The sequence below is a fragment of the Caenorhabditis briggsae genome (genome assembly GCF_000004555.2).
Source record: "Caenorhabditis briggsae complete genome, chrV, whole genome shotgun sequence".
NCBI classification, from domain to species: Eukaryota; Metazoa; Nematoda; class Chromadorea; order Rhabditida; family Rhabditidae; genus Caenorhabditis; species Caenorhabditis briggsae.
Genome location: NC_013488.2, coordinates 10,362,049 through 10,387,908, shown reverse-complemented (window position 1 = coordinate 10,387,908; position 25,860 = coordinate 10,362,049). Strand labels below are relative to the sequence as shown.

At 37.8% G+C, this 25,860-nt stretch overlaps 5 protein-coding genes across 5 annotated transcripts in view; 3 read left to right on the top strand and 2 right to left on the bottom strand.

Annotated features, from left to right (window-relative positions):
• Positions 1-2,033: 2,033 nt before the first annotated feature.
• CBG09666 lies at positions 2,034-8,388 on the bottom strand (the record flags this gene model as incomplete). Its single annotated transcript, XM_045237600.1, has 12 exons — positions 2,034-2,151; positions 2,197-2,908; positions 2,956-3,193; positions 3,235-3,678; positions 3,724-4,052; positions 4,095-4,923; positions 6,513-6,632; positions 6,676-7,236; positions 7,447-7,587; positions 7,631-7,874; positions 7,923-8,242; positions 8,290-8,388. 12 exons carry the CDS (start codon positions 8,386-8,388, stop codon positions 2,034-2,036), a joined length of 4,155 nt encoding a protein of 1,384 aa, XP_045093985.1.
• A 606-nt stretch (positions 8,389-8,994) lies between these two features.
• Positions 8,995-10,339, top strand: Cbr-tut-2 (the record flags this gene model as incomplete). Its single annotated transcript, XM_002637116.2, has 7 exons — positions 8,995-9,070; positions 9,116-9,213; positions 9,266-9,388; positions 9,447-9,623; positions 9,671-9,857; positions 9,907-10,127; positions 10,172-10,339. The coding sequence occupies 7 exons, from the start codon at positions 8,995-8,997 to the stop codon at positions 10,337-10,339; spliced, it is 1,050 nt and encodes a 349-aa protein (XP_002637162.2).
• A 187-nt stretch (positions 10,340-10,526) lies between these two features.
• Positions 10,527-12,067, bottom strand: Cbr-sqv-4 (the record flags this gene model as incomplete). Its single annotated transcript, XM_002637117.1, has 3 exons — positions 10,527-10,924; positions 10,975-11,845; positions 11,891-12,067. The coding sequence occupies 3 exons, from the start codon at positions 12,065-12,067 to the stop codon at positions 10,527-10,529; spliced, it is 1,446 nt and encodes a 481-aa protein (XP_002637163.1).
• A 6,100-nt stretch (positions 12,068-18,167) lies between these two features.
• On the top strand, positions 18,168-21,577 carry Cbr-twk-12 (the record flags this gene model as incomplete). Its single annotated transcript, XM_045237599.1, has 13 exons — positions 18,168-18,350; positions 18,400-18,462; positions 18,508-18,646; positions 18,690-18,784; positions 19,056-19,151; positions 19,194-19,378; positions 19,609-19,850; positions 19,894-20,151; positions 20,235-20,504; positions 20,566-20,738; positions 20,784-20,977; positions 21,365-21,463; positions 21,511-21,577. The coding sequence occupies 13 exons, from the start codon at positions 18,168-18,170 to the stop codon at positions 21,575-21,577; spliced, it is 2,064 nt and encodes a 687-aa protein (XP_045093984.1).
• A 1,831-nt stretch (positions 21,578-23,408) lies between these two features.
• The window catches only part of Cbr-ceh-22, a gene marked incomplete at both ends in the record, with an annotated part of 3,420 nt that continues 968 nt past the window's right edge, over positions 23,409-25,860 (top strand). Inside the window, 3 exons of the mRNA XM_002637119.1 lie at positions 23,409-23,626; positions 25,005-25,096; positions 25,482-25,574. Coding sequence (XP_002637165.1) covers positions 23,409-23,626; positions 25,005-25,096; positions 25,482-25,574 — 403 coding nt within the window. The remainder of the gene's footprint in view (positions 23,627-25,004; positions 25,097-25,481; positions 25,575-25,860) is intronic.

The window sequence follows — 25,860 nt, the reverse complement described above, 5'->3', positions numbered from 1 at the left end:
GAACTTTCTAGAATGATTTGGAACTTTCCGGAGTTTTCTCGACAATTTCTTTAATGTTCTTGACTTTTCTGAAATTTCCTAGAATGTTTTGGAATTTTCTCGTACTTTCTTGATTTTTTTTAATGTTTTTTTTTAAACTTTCTACAATTTCCGGATTATTTCAGAATTTTCTTCTCTTAGAATTTTTGAGTTTTTGAGTTTCCGATATTTCCAGATATCAAGAATTCAAAAATTTGTAAATTCTGATTAAAACATTTGAAATTGAGAAGTAGAAAAATCCAAGTTCAGAGGTTTCGTTTTGAAAATTGTTATATTTCAAAACTTTATTTCTTATCCGATTTTTAAATTTTGAGAATGACTCCCAAAGTTTTAAAGTTTAAAATCTCTGAATCTCGATTTTCGGAATATCCGATACTTCGAATTTCACAATTTACAGATTCCAACAATTCTCACTTTTTGATTTTTTTTGAATGTTCAAAATGTTTGAAACTCAGGGAGTCCAAAACCGGAGATTCAAAATCTCAGAATTTTTGAAATCATTTTTATGTTATATAATATTAATGTCCATTTCTAAATCTTTTAATTTCGACTTTTTGGAATTCAGAAAACGGATTCGGAAATTGTTTAATTTAAAAATTAAGCAATCAGGAAACTCAATCATTTTGAAATTTTGGAATTCATTGGTTTCAAGATACTAAAACTTTAAAAAAAATTTCTGTTTGGAAGATAATTATGTTGATTTTTGGAGAAAAAACAATTTTCAAAAAAAAAAGCACATAAATATGACATCAGAAAGCTTCAGAAGTATTTGAATATTGTGTCTGTAAAACAATAAAACTATAACACGCATTTGCAGTAGGCCACATAACCGAAATTGAAGTGATTTTCGGAAAAAAACTAAAATTTCAAAAAAATTTTATTTTGGAGATTTGAGCTTAATTTTTTGTAGGACGCACATGAATATGCCCAAAAAACGTTTTGCAGAATATTATGATATTTTTAGTTTTCGGAATTTTGGAATTCATTGGAATGTTTAGGTGTTCTGAACTTTTTGAATTTCTGATTTTCTGAATTTTGAGAACTTTTTTTAATTTTCTGACTTTCTGAACTTTTGAAATTTTAAAATTCAATATCTTTTTACAAAAAATATCAAAAATCTGTTTTTGTTTCAGAATTCATGCGATTCGGAAAAAAATCTGGAAATTAACGAAATTTTAAGATTTAAGACACATTCTCTGATGCGATCTAACTTGTAATGAATTACTTTTCCTATTTTGAGCATTTTTGGTATTGAAACAAAATTCTAACTCGTTTCCTTTCAGGTGAAATTTTTGATTTTTCATCCGATTTTGCTAAAAAATCGAGTTTCTCAGAGATTGTGTCTTAAATCTAGATTTTGAAAATGTTTTTTCGAAAATCTAAAAATCCAAAGTCTGAAAAACACTGAAATTCGGAATTCTAGGAAAAAACAAAATCAGAAAATTTAGAAACTTGAAGATCCAGAAATTTTCTGATTAGGGAATGATCAGAACTTATCTCGCGATCGAGACTTACAAGTGGATTTTCTCTCGTTCCCTACTGTACTCATTGCCAGAGAAGTCTTTTTTTTCACTTTTTATTCGACATGACAGTTCTCGGAAAGGTAACAATGACACAATCAGCTGATGGAATGTGAATTGAGGGGAAGAGCGCGGAGTGTTTTTAAAACATAAAAGATATTACCTACAGGATAATTCGAGTAAAAAATGGAATGAAACGATAAGGCAGTAGCAAACAAAATATATCTACATATACTCAGAATGAGGGGGATTTTTCTATGGCAAATTGATTGGGGAGATCATTAACAGGGAAGTAAGAGATCTTGGGGACTAAATGGTTATTATAAGACATCAAGGGGGCTGGGGAAGTGGTGGTAGGAAACTGGTTATTTATCATATCAAGTTATTATAAAAATCTGAATCCAAGAAAAAAACTGGGTAAGTTGAGTAAAAATTGTTAAAACCTAAAAAGGAAAAAAGGAAAGCTGTTGATCTCTATCCGGTATAATTGCTGATATTCACGCGGAGATTCGCAGCTTCTGGACGACTTCGAGGTTTCAGAAGACACTTTTTGGCGGTATCACGAATGAAACGGGTTGACGGGAGCTTGTCACTGCAAATGTTTCGTTTTCAACCACTCGAAGAAATTAAACCTTACAATTCTGAAACTCCAGACATCGGAATATGCTTTTGCATTGCGAATGGAGTACCAAGCGTACACATCTCCACGAGACACATTCCCATTTGCCAAATGTCGCCTTTCGTTTCGAATTTCTTGCCCATCATGACTTCAGGAGGCTGCAACATTGGATCCAACACTGATGCATCATTGGAATTTGGGAATGCGTTTGAGAAGTCACCAAGCTTCACAATTTGTTCAGATGGCATTTCCAGAGGATCTGTGAAGTCACATGAGAGAAAGATGCTCATTGAGGACACTCTCGAATGAATGATTCGAACGAAATGAAGATGCTCCAAGGCGCTTGAAATCTGCTCAGCGAAACCAATGAATTTGGAAGAAACTATTTGACATGAGTTTTTGTCCTGGTTAGTTTTCTGTTCTGGAGTCTGTCGACCTTTGCTCGTGAAACTGTTATATCCAGATGACTGGTTCGGGGATTCATTGGCGATTGGGAGACAAACATCATCTGGGGTTCTCATTCCTTGACGACGAAGTACGAAACCGGCCGAATTGATATAGTCGTGGAGAGTTCCACCAAGACACTCTTCCATCAAAATTCCAGTGATTTGGTATGGAATGTTCTCCCATCTTCCAATGACAACTCCATTGAAGTGAACAATATTCGGATGGAGGGGAAGGATGCGAAGGATTTCGAGCTCACGTCGCAACGCCCTTCTCGTTGGTTCGGCTAGAAAAATTGACTGTGTTAGAATTAAAATCACACCGAATACTTACAATAATCTCTCGGATATTTCAAAGAAAAGCAGTTGCCTCTAGAGACATCCATTGCGGTCGTCATCAGGCAGTACGGATTACCAGGTCGCTCGTACGGTTTTCCAAATCGGAATGTTTGAAATGCATACGCCGGCAGATCATCAAATTCCTCGAACGGAGCGATTGGAGCCATCAGACAGAAAGATGGGGAATCCATTATGCGATAGGGAGTGTTCGGTGTAGAGATGCAAATGTCTTCCTAAATGTTTAAATTACAAAGTAGCTTAGAGAGTGACACACCTCAAAAACTTCGTCGCTCATTTCGGATTCCACTTGATATTCGCTAATGTAGTCATAATGATGATCGGACGTACTATCTCCGTATGGCGGCTGGGGAAGAACTTGAAACATATTCACTTTGGGCCCGTTTTGAATATTGCATCCGACGGTTCGTTGCGCTAGCCCCGCCTCTACATCTCTATTCATATTTTCGACTGGCAAAAATCGAGCTCCCGGCTGTCTCACTCCAACGATTTTTCGCGACGGTTCATCGACATATGCGTAGCACACAGTCTCTCCCCTTCTCCTTCTTCTTGATTGATTTCTTTTTTTCAACAAGATTATCAAAATGATTAAAGTAAAAAATATGATGGCGCAAGTGAGAAGAACGACAAGACCGATGGTGGTTTGAACATCAGTAGCTGGGAGAAGTGCCATGTAGGACGGTTCGTTGATACGCACAATCTAAGAATATGATTTAACAAATCGTGGTTTTTTTCTCAAAGCTACCTTCATTTTCTTCGTCTCACTCTTTCTTCTTTTCGTATCAAAAACGACGGCTTCCACTTCATAGTTGCATTTGGCATCAGAAATTCTGAAGCTAACGTGACGCTGCAGATTGTCAACGTCTCGCCGAATGGGTTCATACTTCTCGCAGTTTGGATTGTTCGGAGTTATGAGAGGATGCACAGTAATATGAAAGTGAGATGTGCGTATCGATCGGTCAATTCTGTTGGTGTTTGCGTCAAGAACCCAAAAATAGTTCCAGTCGATTTCCAAATCATTTTCACCCGAAGAAGTGTTCCATCTTGAATGTAGAGAAGAGACGGACGGTGGCGCTGAAACTCTTATTCACTGTAATTTTTATTTACTTCTCTTACCACACATTGTTACATCAGTGACCATAAGACTGCATGCCGGAACACTGACATCAACTGACACAAGTTCTCCGATCAGATCACTGATGTATGTCACAGTGTAATTTTGATTGAATTCTAGTCCTCTTACTAGCAGCTCATTCGTATGATCCAGGTAAAATTTCACCGTCGTATATTCAGAACTCAGTGCGTTTTTATACTGTATCTCATAAGAACAAGCAGGGATTCCTGAGTTCGAATCTGGTGATAATCGCGCGACGGCTTTGTCGTCTTTCCATTCGACACTCTTCAGCGACAAATCGTTTGAAACGGAGAGTAAGTTTCGAGCATTGTACCATTTCGATAAACGACGACCAACAGCTCCATTTCCATTAAATGCGGACACTCGAAGGCGGAAATCTACGAGGAACGTATTGTTGAAATTTATATAACAATTCGAATTGTAGCACCAACTGTGGTGAAGGATCACTTCTTCGTCATCTCCTTCATCGCGAGAAATGAGCTCAACATAATGAATATGGTTCGACTCTTCTACATCTTTCTCAAAAAGCATATTCACTCTTCCAGTAAATCCCTCATCTTGATGATCCAAACACAAAAATCGAACTTCTTTGACAATATTCTTCTGAACTTCTTCTGATTTCGCACTGGTCTGATTGTCCACAATCTCCCGATATGCGGACTGTCCGAAGGTAAACTCAGGAAGGCTCAGCGTTTCGAATTCTGGATGAGTGCATCCTAATCTGCACAGAGAGTATTCGGTATTGTTGACAACGTTGATTTCTCGGTAGAGTGTGTCCGCGTTCGTGCGCACTGTTTGCGAATCTCCGAACTAAAATTGAAATATTAGTGCATCCTAATTTATGATGAACATACTCTTTCGATACATCGGTGCTGGCAAGGACCGAAGAGAGAGACCGGAGGAGAACGGGCGCGTAGACTGTTAAATTGCAGGGTGAGAAATGAGAAAATCAGAAAGAGCTTCATTTCGGCATGGGTCGATCTTTGCCTGCAAAGAGTGAAAATATATGAGAACAGCACGAAAGGCTACTAAAAGAATTCCAGGCAATTTTTTAAGCCGTCGGTAAAAAGTAAGGGAAAGATTATTCGCACAAAACAACGGGGAAATAGACATCTTCAAATTTATGAAGTTATTAATTACATAAATGTTTTAATCTATTCATACATTCATAAATAGGTTTAAAAACATGCTTTTTGATAAAGCCTTTATCGATTTCAATATTTTTTTAGCGAAATGAACAGAGACCGCCGAAACATTTACAGTACCACCGCCCAGCGTGGCGATACCAAACCGTTTCCTCTTATGTTCCTTCAAATTCGTTAGACTTACATGGCTGGGAGAGAGTACCAAAAGGCAAAATATGTTTTTAATTGAAAAAGAAGAAACGAAGGTACTCGCTAATAAAACTGAATTTTCTTCTGAAAGTTATCGAAGTAGAAAGATGACTTCTAAAAGTTATCAAAGTAGAAAGAAGACAAAAATACATAGTTTCTGGTTTATTTAAATTACTGAAAATTTTTCAAAATTCAAAAATTCAAAAATAAATTCGAAAGAAATCACCTTCTGTACAAACAGCGGGCCGGCACTTCATTGGCCCGGTCAGCTGAAATTCTCGACGGGCCGGCCCGTAATTTTGCAAGTATGAAAAAAATCTTTATGAGCTCTAAAGCAAAAAATAAAAGCAAAAAACAAATTTGTGTAAAAAAGATTGACAATTTTGTGAAGACAGAAAATAAAAAATGTTGAAATCCAAACTCATGATCGCCTCATCAACTTCTAGAGGAAATGAACCTGGACGTTTTTATACCACTTTTTCAATTCCAACTGGGACAGTTCTTGGTGGTATTTCGTAAGCTGTAAAATCAAGTTTTTGCGACATAAAGGGGGACTCCGACCAGAGCTTTTGATTGCATTAAAATGTTTGAAAAGTTATGTATTTTCCTAATATTATTGTGAAAAAAATATTTTTAAAAACTTGAAATCTACGAAAATGTCGTTTGGAGTGAGAATTTTGCTTTAAAAGGTGGCGAATAGGAACAAGGATTTGGATTCCCGCGTAGCGAGAAACTTAGGTCACGACACCGGGATGCATTTTTAAAGTTGCTCACAAATTTACGAGATGAAGATGAAAGAGGAAAGAACTCGGTAAATTTTCCATCCATGTAAAAAAGGCGTTTCGCTGCCGCGATCTAGGTTTCTTACTGCGGGGAACTCAAATACTCGTCCCTATTCGCCACCATTTTTTATACAACTGCGTTTTCGGGGATATCCTCTTTTTTGTAATTTTTTCGCAGTGAAATTAGGTGATTTTTTTTGGTTTAGGTGATTCTTTTGCAGTGATATTATACACACAGCTTAACAATTTTTGGTCGGGTCCCCCTTTAATGATAAAATCATACTTCAGCATGTGATGCGTTTTTCATCTCTCTTGATTCGGGCCCATTTAAGCAGGCAAACGTTCCGCATTGACACTTATTTTCAAGTCGTGTCGCATAATCGTTTCCGTAGTCGATGGTTATCTGAAATCGCAGTACAAACTTGTGGCGAAACGTTTTTACTCACCGGCGTGCCAGGAAAGATATCGGTTACTGCCACCATCACAAGATGAATATGGGCAGGAGAAAGACTTTTTTGAAAGACTCGAACCAATTCCATGTTGGCAGCACAGCTGTGACTTGCCATGCGTGCATAATTTCCGCAAACTGTCGGATCCAAGTAATATGAAATGCTAGCATATAAATCCTTTATGAGACTTTTGTAATTTTTCGAAAAGGTTGCCTGATCCACGAGCTGCTTCATAACATCATCTTCCCCATATGTGACTTGATACGCGTATTCGATATTGTTCCAATTTACGTTTTCCATGTGAATCTGCTCCCCGATAATCTCTCCAACGAATTCGGTGACTGGTGTTCCAGCAGGAATGAGAACATTCGAACGAACACCGAATCCAAGCTTCTCGTTGCTTCTGAACATTTCGACGGGGAACAAACGTTTGTTTGGTATCATCAGAACATTATTGGTGCATTTAGCCTCGCATCCACAGAGTTCTGAACATGCAAAACCCATGTGTTGATAAAAGTGCCGATCGGTCGAGGTGAAGTGAATTGGTTCGAAGGATGTCTAGAAACAAATACACTCATTTATTATAGTGGTACAAAAAATTGTAGCTGTGGAAGAGGAACGCCGGTGGCCGAAAGTACCACAACTATAAATACCGTAACCTAAAAATAGTTTTATTTTCCGATTTTTTTTCACGGCTACCGACATTTCTCTTTTACTTCTCCGATTTTTTGTACCCGGCGAACACTAAATTCAGATTATAAAACTTACAAATTTGGCAGGGGAGTTACCATTTGTTGGCTTTTGAAACTTCTGCAGTTTTTCATTCATGATGAAACATGGACAGTTTCTATTCTCATAGCATCGAATTACTTTTTTGTCTGGATCAGAAGAACAACAGCTGCATTTGATCTGAAACCTTTTTGAAACTTGAGCCGAAAAATCAAAATCATACAGTATTTTTGTCTTCCGCCGCCATTTTTACAGCTCTCGCCAAATTGTGCTCTGCGGTCTGGTTGAAATAGTTCACGTCGGTATAATCAAAAAGAAGTGAATTCGGAATCGAAATGGACTCAACGGTTTCGCCAGCTATGTCAGAATAAACTGGAATCACATCTTTCTTGTTGAAGGTGATATTTTTCATGATTTGAATCCTTTTTTCGGGCGGAAAATAAATCGTTTGATAGTCTAAGATGCTTCTGAAAGTTTTTGCTTCATATAGTTTCAGTAAATGAGAATTTTTTTACTCTGGGACTTTAATATTTCGGTCTTCACCGCATGTGGAAATCTCTACTATACGTCCCTGCGAGATCATAGTTCTTTGTGCCAAAACTCGGCAAATCTGTCTCATTTTTTCTTCATTATAAATCGCATCAAATCTATAATTCGAGTTTAATTCTGGGTCGGACTTGATCTTTTCTATCATCTCTCCATGTGCTGAAATTTGTTGTTTCAGCTCGTCACTCTCCACTTCTTTGACGGAGTTTTTCACCACGCTTCGTCTTTTATCGTAACAGTTCGCTTTGATGTACTCCGCAAACCCATGATCAACATCAAATGGCAGAGGCTAAAACCCATTTTTAATTAAATAAAAATTCTTTGTTCTTTGAAAACCTGAGATGTTTCGACATTCGAAGTGAGATATTGTGTCATGTTATCAGCCTGTGGCGCAAACTCTCTCAGCGCTTCCATGGTTTCCTCTGCAGACATCATTTTCTTTAACTGAAAAAATAATGCTCCAGGTGTTCTCGGCTCTTTTGAAACTTTATGTCGAAAAGTCCGAATTTCAAAATTTCCGAACCTCAGAATATTCCGCTTTTGCAAATTCCGGTATTTCTTATCACGAAAACGCGAAAAAATTATGGGAAATTGGCAAACTGATTTCGAAAAAATTGAAAGCTTCCGCTCGAGACCCGCAAGATGCATTTTCCGCTCGAAACCCGCAAGGTAAACTTGCGCGTGCGCCTTCGACATACCGTAGTCTAAAAAGTTCTATTTTTTTTCAAAATTTTAAAAAAAAATGTTTCCGAATTTTCAGCAAATGTGTTACTCTGCAAGAATTCTCTGCCGTTTTTGAACTTCCGCGACTAACAATGCAAAAATACAGCAGGTTATGTGCTTTTATGTGAATTTTTTGCCCATCGGGTATTCCGTTGTCCGGATTCTTTGATTTTTTTTTCGTTCCGAATTCCGTATTCCGATAAAATTATTTCATTCCGGATTCTGTGATATTTTTATTTGTCCAGATTTCGTATTCCTCCCGAGTACGCAAGCACCAGACATAACGCCTCAGGTTTTTTAGTTCGCTGTTTCGACATAATGAATTTCAACAATTTCACCAGTGACTTAAACGGGAAAACATGTGTGAAATGTGAAAAAGAAGCTAAATTTACTGGTTAGTTTCGTTTGAAGATAACTTATTTTGGTGACTGATTTTCAGGCGTCGACCCAAAGAAAGCGTGGTATTGTCAAGAATGTTTCATTCAGATGGTCAGAAATAAGTTCAGATCTGCTTTGAGCAAGAAAAAAATTTACAAGGTTCAATATTGCTTAACGACAAATCTAAAACCACAATTTACTTTATGTTTAGGAGGCCGACGCTCGTGATACCTTGGTTGTTTATGATGGATCTCCATCTGGAACTTTTCTGCTCAATCAAATCGACGACGCGCTCAAGCAAATTACTTACAAAAGATTAATGGTCAAGCCCACTGTAAGATTTTCAAAAAAAACATGATTTAAATAGATAGATTTAAATTCATTTGTTCCAGGTTCTTGTTTTAGTATCCGAATCGGAAGAACCGGAAATTCAGCAGGTGATCAAGCGAGTTGCAGAGATCAAGAAGAACTTTCTCGAGAATGTGAACTGGTTTATAGCTCATATTGCTTTCTGCTTGTATGATGAACCTTCAGAACTGAAAGAATTTGAATGCAATGGTATTGAAAAGGTTGAAATTCCAAACGAAGCATTTACCCGGAACAAAATAATTTTCAGATTACCGCGTACAAATACCTTCTTGCCTCCTGTTCCGTGCCGACGTACAAAAAAGAATTAGAAAGAATGCTGAAAGAGAAATGTCTTCAAAAACTAGCTGAATCTCTGAAAGTGACAAAGTGTATGGTTACGGATGATGCAGATGACCTCGGAAGACTGGCTCTCGATCAGTTATGTCTTGGAAGAGGTATTCAGAATTTATTACGTCTGATTTTTTAAGAGGACCTTCTTCTCAGGTGGATCTCTCTCATCGTTGGTGACAGTAGCAGAAAAAAGAAATGACTTTATGATTATTCGACCGCTTTGTGATTTGTCAAAAAGAGAAATCTCCATTTACAATTATCTATGTAAAATTGATGATCACTATATACAGTTTTCTCATACCCAATCACAGGAGAAGTCAGTACAAACTCTAACCGATGCATTCATTCGAACACTGGAGGATGAGAAGTTTTATGTGAGAAGAACGGTTTCAGAATAATTTGAAAATATTATTTCTAGTCCACAATCAACACAGTATTGAGTACGGCTTCGAAAATTCATAATACAAATGGAAAGGATGGTTCTAGGTGTTCGATGTGCTATGTGGAAGTTGCTGAGTTCCAATGTGAAACTTGTTCTGCTGTCAGAAACTCCTGTAGTGAGAATCTCAACATTATTTTCAGTTAAATTTCGACCCCGTTGTTACTTTCTTGTTTTGTTTCTAATGTTAGCTGTTTGGACACTGTTTGTTGTAAGTAGATAAACATTTACTATTAAGGCAGTTCAGAATCAAATGCAATAAATTATGAATTAGAAGAGAAAGCATGCAAATAAATAGTATTTAAAGTTAACAGTCTTCACAATAAAAAGATAGTTAGTAACCGGCGGTTCCAAACAGATTGTAAGCTTGATCAGGTGCAGTTCCAATGGCGAAAGTACGGAATCCAATCTCGCGCAACGCCTTTTGATCCAGAATGAGTCGACCATCGAAAATAGCAGCTGGATGTTGCATGTTGTCGTGAATCTTGTTGTAGTCCAGATCGACGAACTCATCCCATTCAGTGAGAACAACGATGGCGTGGGCTCCTCGAGCTGCAGCGTACGGGTCCGTCTCCACAGTGACAAGACGTGTCACATCATCAGCACTCGTAACAGCAGCCAGATCATTGATCATTTGCGACTTTTGCACTTTTGGATCGTAAACCGACAACTTGGCGTGCTCCTCCATCAGATGCTTCATGACGTGAATGGCAGAGGATTCGCGAGTGTCTCCTAAAAGCATTCAAAATTATTTAATTCTATTGATTGCTTGGTCTTCTCACCTGTATTTTTCTTGAAAGCAAATCCGAAGATAGCAATTTTCTTGTCAGTAACAGTATTGAAAAGTTCAGCAATGATCTTGTCAGCGAATCGTCGACGTTGCCAATTGTTCACATTGATTACTCCTTGCCAGTATTCAGCAACTTGTGGAAGGTTGAGTGATTCACAGAGATAAACAAGCGAAAGAACGTCTTTCTGGAAGCAGCTTCCTCCGAATCCAACTGAAGCTTTCAAGAATTTGTTTCCAATTCGAGTATCAAACCCGACGGCATGAGCTACTTCGGAGATTTCCGCACCGGTTGCTTCACAAACAGCGGAGATCGAGTTAATAGAGGAGATTCTTTGAGCCAAGAAAGCGTTGGCGACAAGTTTGGATAGCTCACTGCTCCATGTGTTAGTAGTAATGATGCGTTCACGTGGTACCCAGTTTTCGTAGATGCGAACAAGTTCGGCGACAGCTTGAAGGCCTTCTGTGGAAGATTCTCCACCAATTAGAACACGGTCGGGATTGGCAAGATCTTTCATAGCAGTTCCTTCAGCCAAAAATTCTGGGTTAGAGAGTACTTGGAATTTCAGATTCGCATTATTCTTCTGTGCCTCTCTCAAAATGCATCCGATTGACTCAGCGGCCTTCACTGGTACTGTACTCTTTTCAACGACAATTTTTGGTCCAACAGCGTATTGAGCGATAGTCCGGGAGACCGATTCAACATATTTCAGATCTGGAGCCATTCCTTTTCCGCGTCCGTACATTTTGGTTGGCGTGTTCACCGAAATGAAGATCAAGTCAGCTTCAGCGATTGCCTTTGGGATATCGGATGAGAAGAAAAGATTGCGACCACGTGCTGCGAACACAATCTCGTCGAGTCCAGGCTGAAAGTTTTAGTTGAGATGGAGACCTTCACAGTTCGTGTTTACCTCATAAATTGGAAGCTTGTCTGAGTTCCATTCGGCAATCTTATCCTTGTTCATATCGACGACTGTGACCGTGACATGTGGGCATTTATGAGCAATCATGGCACATGTGGGTCCACCAACGTATCCGGCACCAACGCATACTACCTTCGAGACCTTACCGAACACTTGATCAGTCATCTCTGTAAAAATGCATTTAGAAATTCTTTGAAAACGTAGAGATATTTAGCAGTGAAGTTCGGAGAAGGGATAAAATGTGAAATTAGTTTTAAACACCCACTTTTTTTCAGCTTGAGAGTTGCAGAATGTGCGATGTAATTGACGCCAAAAAAAGAGAACCAGTTGGCTGAAAAATTGAAATCGTTTATGATTCAGTCATTTATAAAAAATGAAATACTGCTAAGGGAGTTTATATTATTAGAAGATAATGAGCGTAGAACGAAACAAAATTGCGAAACTGATGGGTCCAATATCCAACAAGATTTGTCGTCAGATCTATTGTATTGTCTGCGCCAACAACTGGCGCCGGCTCTCGCTTGGCGCCTTTATGCTCATAAGATTTCTTGAAAAGCTAGATCATAATATAATAGAGAGAAAGTTATGTCTGATGCCCACAAAGAGATACTGTTGAATAATTCATTGAAGCCACGTCAGTTAAACGAACGAATATAGGCGGCGAACGAAAAAGCAAAATCGAATCGAATCATATTGGAGAACGTGGCAAACGTCACAGAATAGAGGTAAAAAGAAGATCGGAAAGCAGGAAAAAAGAAAAGAAACAAAAAGGGAAATCGGATCGAAGCAAATGATAACAATAGTGCATAGTGGATTCGTGCGGTGGCGCCAGGGGATAAAGATCAAAAAGGCTTGAGAAAAAAGTCTTGAGAAATCGAAAGGATTTTTAAAAATGAAAAAAAATGAGACTGAACATATTCAAATATTTGGATTCAAAAACATATTTTTAATTTTTGTCGTTGTATACATGTTTGATTTTAATAGCCTCGTGGGCGTAGAATTAGGTGGCATCTCATACAAACTCAACTCGAGGGTGTGGTCTGTTAATCAGCAACATTCCGATTATTTTTCCGTTTTAGGTCAAAAAGCTGATAAGAAAAAAATCATGCCCAAACAGCTGAAACATAAGAAGACGTCGTAGGAAGTAGATTTAATGTAAAACTGATCCAAATAGTTGGAGAAGGACAACTTTCAATGGAATACTTTGTTTAACAGATATGGAGGATTTGAGAAAGTGCAAAAGGACGCACTTTTTAAGTATTAATCTTTTTGGACGAAACCAGGACAAGGGCACATTTGTAATTAAGAAATCAGAAGGCGAAAGAAGGAGGCCAGACGAAAAAAAAACCAGATGTGTGGGGAAGAGAACTGACCTTCGAATATAAATAAATAAAACAAACTGAAATGGACCGAATGAGCTGACTCACATCCACATTTATGACAAAGGGTTTTATTGAAAATTAGGTCAGGAATGTATAGGGATACTATATGGATGAGGTTATTACACCAATATGAAACGAAATGACCGGATCGTGCCCTTTCTGCAGTAGAAAAAAAACATACAATGTCTCTGTTTGTTTTACAATGTGCCTGTTGAGCTTTTATTTGACAAATAGGATAACAGTGAAAACGGTCATTATTATAGGAGCAATCAGACATACCGTATTTCCTCTAGTAGAAGCCCATCGTCAACTTTGAGCTCGATTATCTCGATTCCTGTGAAAGATATAAAAAATTTGCCTGTTGATAAAATATTGGTGATACTATGATGAATAATTTATCAGTTGACAAATTTTTGGTATATCTCACAGGGATCGAGATAATTGAGCTTAAAGTTGATGGTTTGGGTGGTCTTCTATTAGAGGAAATACGGTATATGATTATTGAATTATCTGGATCAGGAAAATTGAATTATTTTTAAAATCGGTGTCAGATTCAGCACTGTGAAAACTATAGACTGTATTGATTCTTCCAAGATCCAAATTCAATATGTGAACAAATGCAAATGGTGAAGTAGTTAATCAACTCGAACTTCGGACGGGGAAATCCAGTGGTTGGAGTGGAGTCAATCCGAATTCTGACGTCGAATGGAGGACCTTTTATTATAATTGTTTTTTTTTGCTGCTCATTTGTTTGCTATCCCGAAAGTTGGATTTAATACAGTAGCTGATATCTATTATAAACGCTCTAATAGAGTCCAACACACACCGTCAACTTTGAGTCAAGTTATCTCGGTTCCTGTAAAAAGATCAGAAAGAATTTAACTAACAAAATGTGATATTGTGATAAACATTTTGCCAGTGGACCACTTTTTTTAAATCTTGTATAGGAAATGAGATATTTGAGATCAAAGTTGACGATTTGGGGGACACTCTTTTAGAGTGTTTACGGTACGTCGACATTTCCCTTTTACTATTCTCGGTTATTCAATTCCAAAAATAACTTGTTAGTTACTTCCGTTTTCAAATAATTTCTTCAACCACTGACCGGACGATGATCCTAGACCCAGATTAAAAGCTTCTTCCCTCGAAAAAAGAGTCTTTTGTCTTGGGTGCCCTCTCCAGAAAAAACGTTTGTTTCTTCTTCTCTTTTTTTATGGCATCTAATCTTCTGTTTCTGTTGCTTCAATTAGTAAACAAACGAACATTTTTCCCGAAAAGGGGACATTACCAATTGAGCATTCCAAGTTTTTTTTCTAGAATTCGTTTAATGAAGTTGGAAATTTCTTTAAAGGTCCCTGGGAATCATAAATTAGAGAGTCGTACCCTTTGACTCGAATCATCGCCCATTTATCTTGTTTCTTTAATTACCTCCTCATTCCATCTTCACTATTCTGTTGCAAAAAGAAACCAATAAAAAATTTCATGAATCGAAACTCGTGCGAATTTTCTATAGAAACAGTTGGTGAGAAAGACCTCTTCTGATAGATTTATGACCAATGTTTGATCACAGCTATTTTTTTAATTTGATGAAACTTGCAGACAAGAAAAAAAGACCACAGAGTGCTGCAAACGAAACAAGGTAGATACTTTGTTTTATTCTTATTACCATTTTGTTTTACTTTTTTTTCTTTGAACAACTGCTCCGTCTACTTTCAATGTTAGCACATCTTCATTGGCTCATTCAAAAGTGGTTGATTCATGGATGTCATTTCAAGTTTGTGTCATTCTTGAGAGTATTTCAAAATCTCAGAAGATCATGGGATTTCCACTTGAAAGGACCCACTCGATTTTCGATCGTTTTTTTGTCTTGAATGGATAGATTTGAGAAAATTGTTAGTTTTAAAATGGCCAAGTGTTTGTTTTTTCTTCTCACTGGATGCACTTGTGTAATGCCTGAAGCGACAATTTGAGATAGAATCGGATTTTTTTTCTTCGAAAAACCAACTGTTTCAGATTCTGGTTTTTTGTCATATTTGGCTTTGTATTCTGAACATTGTCAAAGATGTTCGCCATAATAGTTTCTACACATGTTTCAAATTAAATACCCTTTTGAAAAATTTTTACCCTGCTATGACCTTTTTATTGTCGATTCCAACTCGAATTCATTCTTAAAACGAATTAAAATTACTACTACTTCTCATAGAAGCTCACCTAAGCCTCCAACATTGAGCTCAATTATCTTGATGCCTGTAAAAGATATCGAAAACTTGTCAACTGATAAATGGTTTATCATAACGTCACCAAAATTTTACCAGTTGATAAATGTTTGATATCATTTACAGGAATCGAGATAGTTGGTCCCAAAGTTGACGGCGTGAGTAAGCTTCTATTAATGTAAACACGGTCACTGATGAAATGTTTGGTGATAAGCTTGCGAACTCCAGTGATAACTTTTAGATATACGTTCAGGGAACCAAAATAATTTAGGTCAAAGTTACTTCGCGAGTGTTGGCTTATTAGAAGGGCTACGGTAGTTGTCTTTTTTACTGGAAACTTCCAGCTAAATTAGGATAACCTGGAACCTCCCTGTCAACTTTGAAAATTCCAGGATTGACGAGTAGAGGTGTTTCCCATTGATATCAAGTTACATGAACACATTTACACGTTGTATCACCATCACTTCCTATTTTTTTTGATGTAACTTCAGACTCTTCAAACAGATATTCTTCAACTCGTTCCACTTTTTATCGTTTGTTTTCTTTCACCTGGAGACTCGAAATAAAAATCCGTCATATCTTTGTGGAGGTGTGTCTGTGTAGTAGAGTGTGCATTGTTTCGTATTCTCCCCTCCATTCTTTTCTTTTTGACTCCAGGAGCCCCGGATCCATCATCATTCGATGCATGTCTCATGTTCGTCGACACTCTCCACCTCTTGTCACATTTCACCGACTTATAATTGATCGGTTTCCCGAGGTGCTGACCAACTGAGAAGAAAAAAATCAGATACTAATTGGTTTTTAGCCTTTTTCCGGAATCCCAAAAATACCAGACAAAAAACTTCAACAAGACTTCACCTTTGACCCAGTAAGACGAGATGATTAATCATTTTGTCCGGGGGTGGTCATATACCGATTTGTTTGCTTCTCATGTGCTCTGTGAGCACACTTAAACTCAAGACGTCTTCTTTTTCTTCTTCTTCTAAATTCCCTCACTGTCTTTTTTCGGGGTTTTCTCCCAGCTGAGAAGAGAAAAAAGTGAATCCCTTGTTGGGATGGCTGAAAATTTACGACCCATAATACTCTTCCAGTGATATTTTTCTTGTTGTCTTACTCTTTATTTTCTCTTTTCAGTAAAACAACGTAAGACAAAAGGTGCATGATTTATGAAGGCTCCGAACGCATTCCAAGTTTTTTACCATTATTTTTTGCCTTGTGTCAACCTGTCAGCAATGTCATTTTTTCAGTCACAAGGACATGCCGACTCAGTTCTTCAAAAAATAACTTCAATGATCTGCAATAATAGCTTTCTTGTGGTTCATTTTTTGAACGTTTGAAAAATGTGTTTTTGATGTTCATGGTTTTCAACTTATCATTTTTCTTTACTTTTAAATTATTGATAATTCAGATCAACGATGATTATTTTGAATTAAAAAACAAACTGAAAAGGTGTAAAAGTGGAAGAAAAAATATCAGTTGGTGTCATACACCTCATCATTACTAGCATTTCATTTCACACTTCCACACCTTTTGTTTTACACTTTTTGTCTTTTTTTCGTCTTTTCGTATGTTATCCGTTTTGTCTACCAGGTAGATGAAGAAAAAAAAAGTTGAGCAATGCATATATTTTTGTTCTATTATCAAGAATTTTGGTCCAGGTCATTTACTCGAACCAGGCGACTGATTCAATAACTGAAAGTATACTGTATCCAATTTTAAATATTTCGATTTAATTTTCTTTTGAGCACAGCTCCAATTTTTGCGTACTAGCGTTATAACTTGGACCAACTTCATTGAGAATTCAGGATTATTGTGAACCAGGATCATTACTGTAGCAGAGACTCAATGAACGTTCCAAAATTCTTAAAATAATTGTTTCCTACTAATTTTCATCATTTGTTTATTTCCTCTTTGAAATTGCTGTATAATTTGAAACTGCGAAGTGTCTAGCAAACAAAAAGTTGATGTTTTGTCTCAAAGTTGCAATTCCTTCCTTTTGAAATTAGCTCAATCCCTGAAAGTTTCACACATCACATCCTTTCCTCCATCTCCTTTTAACATTCGCGCTGCAAATCCGAAAATATAATTAAAATTAATAGAATAAAAAAGAAAAATCACAGAACGAAATGATACATTTTGTTTTTTGTTCTAGCTTCTTCTTTTCTTTTTTCCGTTCCTCGTTATCTAATTGATCTGCCTAACCTCTTTCTAATCATATTTTCGTTCCTTATTTCCTTTTTCGTCTTTTTTCCATTTTTTTCAACATACCGCTGAATTGTGATGCTGTGTATTTGCTTCTTTCTTTTTTCTTTTCCGTTTTTCTTGCGGCTAACCAAATGACCAGTGGACGAAGAATTTACGATGACTCGCGGGATCTTAGTGGGCTCCTGAAACCTCTGTTGCTCCACAAAAACGAGGTGTCGAAAACGAAATGGGTTCTCTTTTCACACACAATTGCCGCCCTCTGCGATTAAACTTCTACTACGACCACCACCAGCAGGAGATGCATCCCCATTTTTCGTGTTTGTGGAATGTCTCAAAAATTAGGCTCCGCCCAATCAGATATCACATGATCATTCGGGCAGTTTTTCTGAATTCCGGCGTTTATATTCTATCGTTTCATGTCTTAAACAAACAAAACCTTATCCGGTTTTCAGTTCATTTCAGATGACGTTATTTCAAAAACTACAATGGTTTTGTCAACTGATCCGTCTCAGAGCATACTACAAATTTTTACTTCTAATTGCATATACGTTGTTTGGAGCATGGCTCTTCAGATTTTATGAGTTACAAGCAGACATCAAAAGAAGAGCCATTTATGGAAATGATACTAACTTGATCAGGCGGCAGGTGAGCCACTTTTGAACATGTCTCATTTCTTTGAAAACTGAAATTCCAGCTAGCTGAACGATGGATTGAAATGCACGATGATGCTGTTTTGAGAAACAATTCAGTATTACGAGTAGGCTTTCATGAGATCTCATAAGATAATGTATCACTGATTCAGCGTCGACGAGCGGCTGAAGCTGTAGATTGGCTTCTCGGTGAATTGAATCTCTCCGATCATATGAGAGAATTCTCAGAAGATACACCGTGGACGTGGACAGGAGCTATGTTTTATGCAGGTCAACTTTATACCACCATTGGTCAGTTTTTCTAATAACTTAAAGTCTTCCTGTTATCTTTTAGGTTACGGTTATCCAACCGCGAAAACCGATGAAGGCAGAATATGCACAGTTTTATACGCTCTCTTCGGAATCCCATGCTTCCTGATGTATCTCAAGGTCAGTCATCAATCTTTGACTCTAGAGCAGTGATATATCTCTTCCAAAACAATTTTTGTGCCCTCGACAATTTGTCACTAAAAGAAAAAGTTGCGATCGTCTGTTATTAATTGCCGCTTCCTCTTTTTTCACCTTGATTCGCTTTGCAAGTTTTCTAATGTGTTGATTTTGCTGAACAGCTCACTTGTTACATTACACTTCATAAGATAGATGAAAAAAAAGGAAGGCTTTGGGGAAAGGGAAAAGATCTTTTGATAAAAATGTATTTTAGGCAATCGGTAAAACATTGTCAAAGAGATTGAAAAAAATCTACAAACGAGTGAGACGATCTGCTTTTGGAAAATTCCTACTTCCAACCAGAGTTACGGTATGTAAACACTAAAAATGAAGAGACCTGTATAAGTTTAAGGCCACAAAAGACGGATTCGAAGATCCAGATGCATCTGCGGAGGAGAGAAAAAGGAAACCATTTCCAATTCCAATTGCTATTATACTTTTGATTATTTGGATTTGTTTCTCAGCTTCAATGTTTTGTCAGTGGGAGAAGACGTGGGATTTCCCATCAGCCGTATACTTCTTCATCGTTTCCATTTCGTGAGTTTTCGTATAACACAAAATCTGTAATAGAATAACCTCCTATTTTTCAACTTTTAGTCAACTTATTTTGGTTCCTATCGAAGATATAAAAAGTTGTTAACTGATAAATTGTTTACCATAATACCAGACGGGTTTTGTCAGTTGGCAAATTTTTGATATCTTGCATAGGAATTGAGATAATTGAGCTCAAACATGATATTAAAGGTCCCCCAACATATTTTTTTCAGAACTGTTGGTCTCGGTGATATGCTCTTCCGAACACCTGATATGATGGTCTTCAACTTCCTGCTCATTCTTTTTGGTCTGGCTCTTCTCTCAATGTGCTTTGAGCTGATCACAGACCGTATTGCCAAATGGAAACAAAAAAGATTCGATGAGCACATCAAGAAAGTTCAAAAGATGGCATTCCAAGTTTTCGAGAAGGATCCGTTTGTGGAGGAAGCACCGCCTCTTGGGATTCGTATGGCTCGTAAGTTAATTTCTTTGATACAACTATCCAGTTAGTTTTACAGCTAATCTGATGCAAATTGCCGCGACTCATGTTAGTGAAGAGAAGCGTGGATTCTTCGCGGAACTCAAAGATTGGTTTGCTGGAAAAGTGACAGATAATGTGATCCAGTCAAAACTGGAAGACACTGATGATGAATCTGATGAGGATGAAGCTCTTGAAGAATTCGAATCACCACAAGTTGCCACGCTTACTGCCAACGATCTGGTTGTATGCACGAACGGAGGAGCTACAAGACGAGTTAGCAAACAGAGTTATGCATGTGAGTAAACTTTTATGAACTGTTAGGTATTTTATTACAAAGTTTGTTTTTCTCATATTCAGAATTGTTTAACTTTCTTTCAGTCTCCGACGTTTCAAACCTTTCCAACTCCAAAATTCCACCTGGAAATAATTACGGTCAGCTTCTTGACCGTATCAAAGCGATGGAGAAGTTCAAACCGAAGAAGGGTGACTTGGACTCCAGAATGTTTGCAAAGTTTTTGGAAAATAAAAAGTTGGCGAAGATTCTGGAGCAAACGGAGTTACGAGAATTAGCTACTGTTTCTTGTCAGACTGATCTCAGTGGATTGGTAGTACAAAGAAGAAATCCGAAAGGAAGGCATGCAAGAATTGGTAAAGATCATTCGAACTTTTGAATTTAGAACGTCATTCGATTGAAATTTATTTTTTCCAGGTTCATGTTCATCTCAATCCACTATGTCGACATTCTTACCCAGAAATAACAGCCACGCTCCAGATGAGGATTCTGTGATGTCGATCACATTTGGTGATCTGAAGTTCGATTACATAACAGAGCCTTTAATCGATGAGTATCACCTCAGAGAATCAAATCACTCAATATTCGATGTGAGCTTTTCGAAAAACAATCAAACTTAAAACACAAATTTGCAGTTCGACGACGATGAGGTCGTCAGAATTCCCCAGAAAATGTTGGTATCTCGTCCAGGAATGCCACCACCTCCACCATCTCGTCCATCACAATTGGCATCACCATTGAGAGCATTGCTCGAGAAGGAACAAAAATACGATGAGGATCCAGAAATCCAGTTGACACCAAGAAGGCTGGCATCACTGACGGATGTTCAGTAAGTTTTTTGTTTGAGAAATTAAGTTCAGATACTGTAAAACCTGTAATAGAAGGGCCCACTAACTTCTTACTTTGAGCAAAATTATCTCTCCTGTAGATTAAATGAAAAAGTTGTCAAATGATGATTGATGCACTTTTGATACATTTTTGATGTCTGGCCTAGAAGCCAAGAAACATTAGCCCAAACTTAGCAGTGAAGGGACCTTTTTGTTATAGGGGTTCCGGTATTTCAATAACAGTTTCAGATCGGAAGAAGAGCTAGAATGAAAAAAAGAAGTTTACATTTGTTAGTGTAATTCTTTTCGGTGTAAACATATTTTCCGTTAATTGATATATCGTTGTAATCCCATCAGAATCATTTGCTTCAACGTGGAAAATTTTCCAGAGCTCGTAAAGTAAAGCTTGGTTATGATGAAAACCTACAACATGCTCGTCTTGTGTGTGGACTTCTTCCTCAAGATTTCGATTCGCCATCCACATCAACGTATGACTTTCCTAAAATTCTCAAAATAATTGATTGATTCTTTCCAGATCAACATCGATGATTGACTCTGGTTATGATCTTTCAAAACGCGATGCACCGGTTAATATTGTTTAGGATATTTCTATTTTTTCTTTCATTTTTAAAGACTTTCATTACAAATATCTGGTTGAATTTTATATTACGGGTCATGACATGTCAATAAAATGGTAATTGTGTAAGACGTTGTAAGCCAACAAATTCTTTTATTATATTTGTCTTGCCAGTTGTTGGACGGGTCGTGTAATTTGATGCCACACGAAACAGTAATTCAACTTCTTTCTAATCCCTTCCTGTACTAATGTGTACCTAATAACTTTCATGACCTTTGTCCGTTCCCTAATCACAGAAATAGCAGAATTGGATATTGTGAATCTTCGCCTCGTTTTGTGTGTGTGTGTGTGTGTAGGTGGAGCACACACACACAAAAGAAAGATGAGCTAGGAACAAGAAGTTGAAAAGATTACGGTAGTTGGACAAACAGATAACACCGGCGCATTTTTGGATCCAAGGAGAAGCCAAAAAGAAGATGAAGGAAGATTGATGATGCGCAAATTAGGGAGCAGTTTTTCGACTGGGTCAAAGGGAAGCAAAAGGGGTGCGCGACGCACGCATCTACCGCGTTTACATATCAAATAAGGAGGTTTACTTTGGCGGCATTCCTCCTTTTTTCCGGTATCTTGTTAACGGTATGGAGGTATTGCTTGTAATTGGATTAAGATTAGTAACAAGACGATGATATTGATACTTCTACAGCTACAGAAAGACCTGGCTCACCAGTGGAAAATAACTAAAAATCATTATGTAACCGTTTTCAAAGATCAGAGGAAAAATTGCGAAATTGAAGCAAGAACTACAGATCAAGAAGTATTGAGAATTATAAATACCGTAACACCTGTATTAGAAAAGCCCCAAACGTTCCATTCTGAGCTAATTCAAAGATTTCATACAGTTGTCAAATGATAACTTGTTATCATATTTTCCAAATTATTTTATCAGTTGGCGCATTTCAGATATCTGGTATATAAGCCAAGAAAAATTGGCTCAAACTTGACAGTGTGGGGGCTCTTCTATTACATGTTTTACGATATGTAAGGTTACTATAAAGATCCAACCGCTCTCACTGAGCCATTAAAGTCAAAGGATTTCAGGAATTAAAAACTATCATCCAACCTAGTTAACAAGAAAGCTAGGAGTTCAACGCGAACACCGAATGATAATAAATATAGTTTTTGGGGGAAGATATCGGGGGCTGATTTGCCGAAGCACTTATGGTTCGAGCACTACACTTGATTATTGTTAGCCGATATGCTCCAAAACTGTAAATAAATAATTGCGAGGAAGACAAAAAGGTTTCGAACCTTTTTTCTTGATTTCTAACTATACATAATCAGTTAAATTACAGATTGCCTACTCTGGCTTCAAATCAAGTGATACATCGAAAATGAATGATTTTCATAAGAGTCAAGATTCAAATTTCCTTGGTTCCAAAGTTTCTCAGTGTTTCATGTTCCTCATGGTTTCTATGTATTCACAAGAAAGTTGAAAATCGGATGTTCATTGACAAGAAAAAAACAGATATTTACTTAGGTCTATTCATCAAGTCATCCATTTACCAAGCACTATGTCCCTTTAATCTGTCTGCTCCTGAAAGTTATACTTTGAAACAATACTTTAGTTAAGTTCTTCTCCCATCTTCCTTCCGAGATTTTCCACAAAAGAGATGAAACTGTATACTGAGCTTACAAGAGTGTGCAGAGATATCTAAGCACACACATATCCTATTGTACCGTACCGAGAGCTCATCCCCCTGTTTCTCCGCAATTTGTGGGCTGGCGGAGCTGGGGTGGGCGTGTCGCAATCAGCACAAGAGGGTCGGTTGTCAATTGCACTCGAGTCTCGAGAGCCGATGTTCAACGTGTCGGCGCTCGCAGGAGCGACGCCTTCTATCGCATCGGTGTCATCCATCGCAAGCCCATCAGAGCAGCATGGATTGTCTACAAGTGTTGGTATCGGAGCATTGAATGATGCCACTTCTCGAACTGGAGATGGCGGCGCCGCTTCTTCGTCGGCTTCAAGTGCATCGGCGGCGCCACAACAGCAGTCACAATCGGCACTTCATAACAAGTAAGTGTTTTTTGAAGAGAGAAGGTCGGAGGAGAGGAGGCTTGCCGTCTTGAAGATGATCCACTTTATGTGAAGAGATCCCTCTCCACTCGTATATTCGATTACATCCTCCACTAGTAGAAGGATCTGTTCATTTCAAGACACTTTCATTCACAATCCTCACCATCTTCTTTTCCTTTCTTCCTTCATGTCACCATTGTATTTTTGAAACTCTACTGATTTTTTTTTGAGTATTACTAGGATACCACCTATCTCATTAATTTTTATTTTTCTTAGGAACTCCATTCAATCCTCAAAGTTTTTGGTGGTTCTGTTCAATCTTGTTCCCTTTGTAGTTCAGATCATTCATTAAGAATATTCTGGAAGACCTTCTTTCGCTTCAGAAGTTCCAATCAACAATCCTTTTTGAAAATAGTATTCATGATAATCAAATGGATATATTCAGCTTAATTAGAGAGATATATAGTTTAATCTTGTTTTCAGTATTTTTAGAACCTGACATCAGAATTTGAAAAATTTAGACACCCGGTTTTTAATAAAGTATGCCCCAGGATTAAAAATCTACCATGCTGTAACTGATTACTTAATTTTTTATTTGTGACGGTAGGCTCTACTTTCTTTGAATAGTTAATGATAACGATTTTTTGTAATTCTTGCCTATTACCTACTGGGGCGTCGTCGGCAATTTCTGGTCGGAGGTTGGTCAGATTCCGGATAGGACCACTACTAAACTTGATCAAACTGCGACAAACTTATGATAAGGTTCCAACCTAGTAGTATCTGAATTTTCAAATTCCGACCAAAATCTGACCATTCTCCGCTATACAGCTGTTTTTGGGCAAGTTCCGACCAGAACCTCCCCAATATCCGTCTAACAGCCGAACCCTCTTCAACTTCTGACCAGATTTTAGAAGCTGACTGCCGAGTATATTAATCAGCACAGTTGAGCCCAGTTTAAGACATCGAAAATCCTATTCATTCGTTATTTGTTTCTCATTTCATGAAATCATTCAAGTTGTCGCAAAATTCCTTTTTGTCTCCTTTTTTTGAAATAAACATTGGTATCACACTTCTTTTCAGAATTTAATATTTCCGTAGATCCTCTTCTCCTAAATATTTCTTTTCAACTATCGGTCTCTTCCTTTCCTATTTTTCGTCGAGTTAGCTTATAAGAATATCATCTAAAGTCATGCCGAAGCTTGTCCCAAAATATACCCACTTCCTTTATCGGCAACTTCAAAGAAATGAAGAAGTTGTTCGAAACTCTCGAATCGTCGCCTAGCCATCCCTCTTTTACTGAATCAAAACACCGCTTCTTGTATAAATAGGTGCCATCTGGCCGCACTTTTTTTCTTCATTCATTCATCATGCTTTCCAGACTCGATACCAAATGGGATACTCTGAATTCTGGGCTTCCAACAGATACGAATTTACAATGTACGACATGGACGGACATTCCTCTGCTTGCAGGTAAGTAAAAGTAAAAGACATCCATATCCAATTTCCAATTGTTGTGTAACGTATAATGCGGGAATAAGTAACATAACACCATTCTCGCCTAGCAAGATACAGTACTTATTCGTTTGTCTTTTCTCGCATAGGCTGATATTAAGGGGATACTGTATAGGGTATAGCTTTTCTTAGTCTATTATTTCAATGCACTATTTCGTGTTTACCTAGAATCGGAAATGAATGGATGCAAGTAAACAGAAGGAGCTTCTTCTCTCTGTTCTTGGCGCCGCGACCCATCTCTCTCATCACCAGTCTTTATCCCTTCTATTCCATCTTACAAAATTCTAAAGACAGACAAATTATTATGCAATTAGCTACTGATTTACGGTGTTCCCGATTCCAGGATACTCAACTGCTCCATCATTCTCGTTCGATCAGTGCACATACGGTAGTTATGATCCATCCGCCTCATATTTCGCTTCAAATGGTCTTGCAGGTAATTCATTTGGCACATAATTCGGAGGGGACAACCAGTCGAGGGACAGGAGGGCTCCTTCTGCTTCAGGGGCACCACACCCACGACGCCGGTGCTCTTTCCTACAGAATACTGGCTGTTTCGAGCATGTGCTCAATAGCTCTAGGAGTACGTAGTGGGAAAAACGAAGAAGAGGCGGAGAAGGGCTCTTGGAGCAAAAGAAGAAGAAGAAGAAGAAGAAGAAGAAGAAGAAGAACAAGAAGAAGGAGGGGCACTGAGACCCTTTGTGCCAGCAGGAAAAAATGAA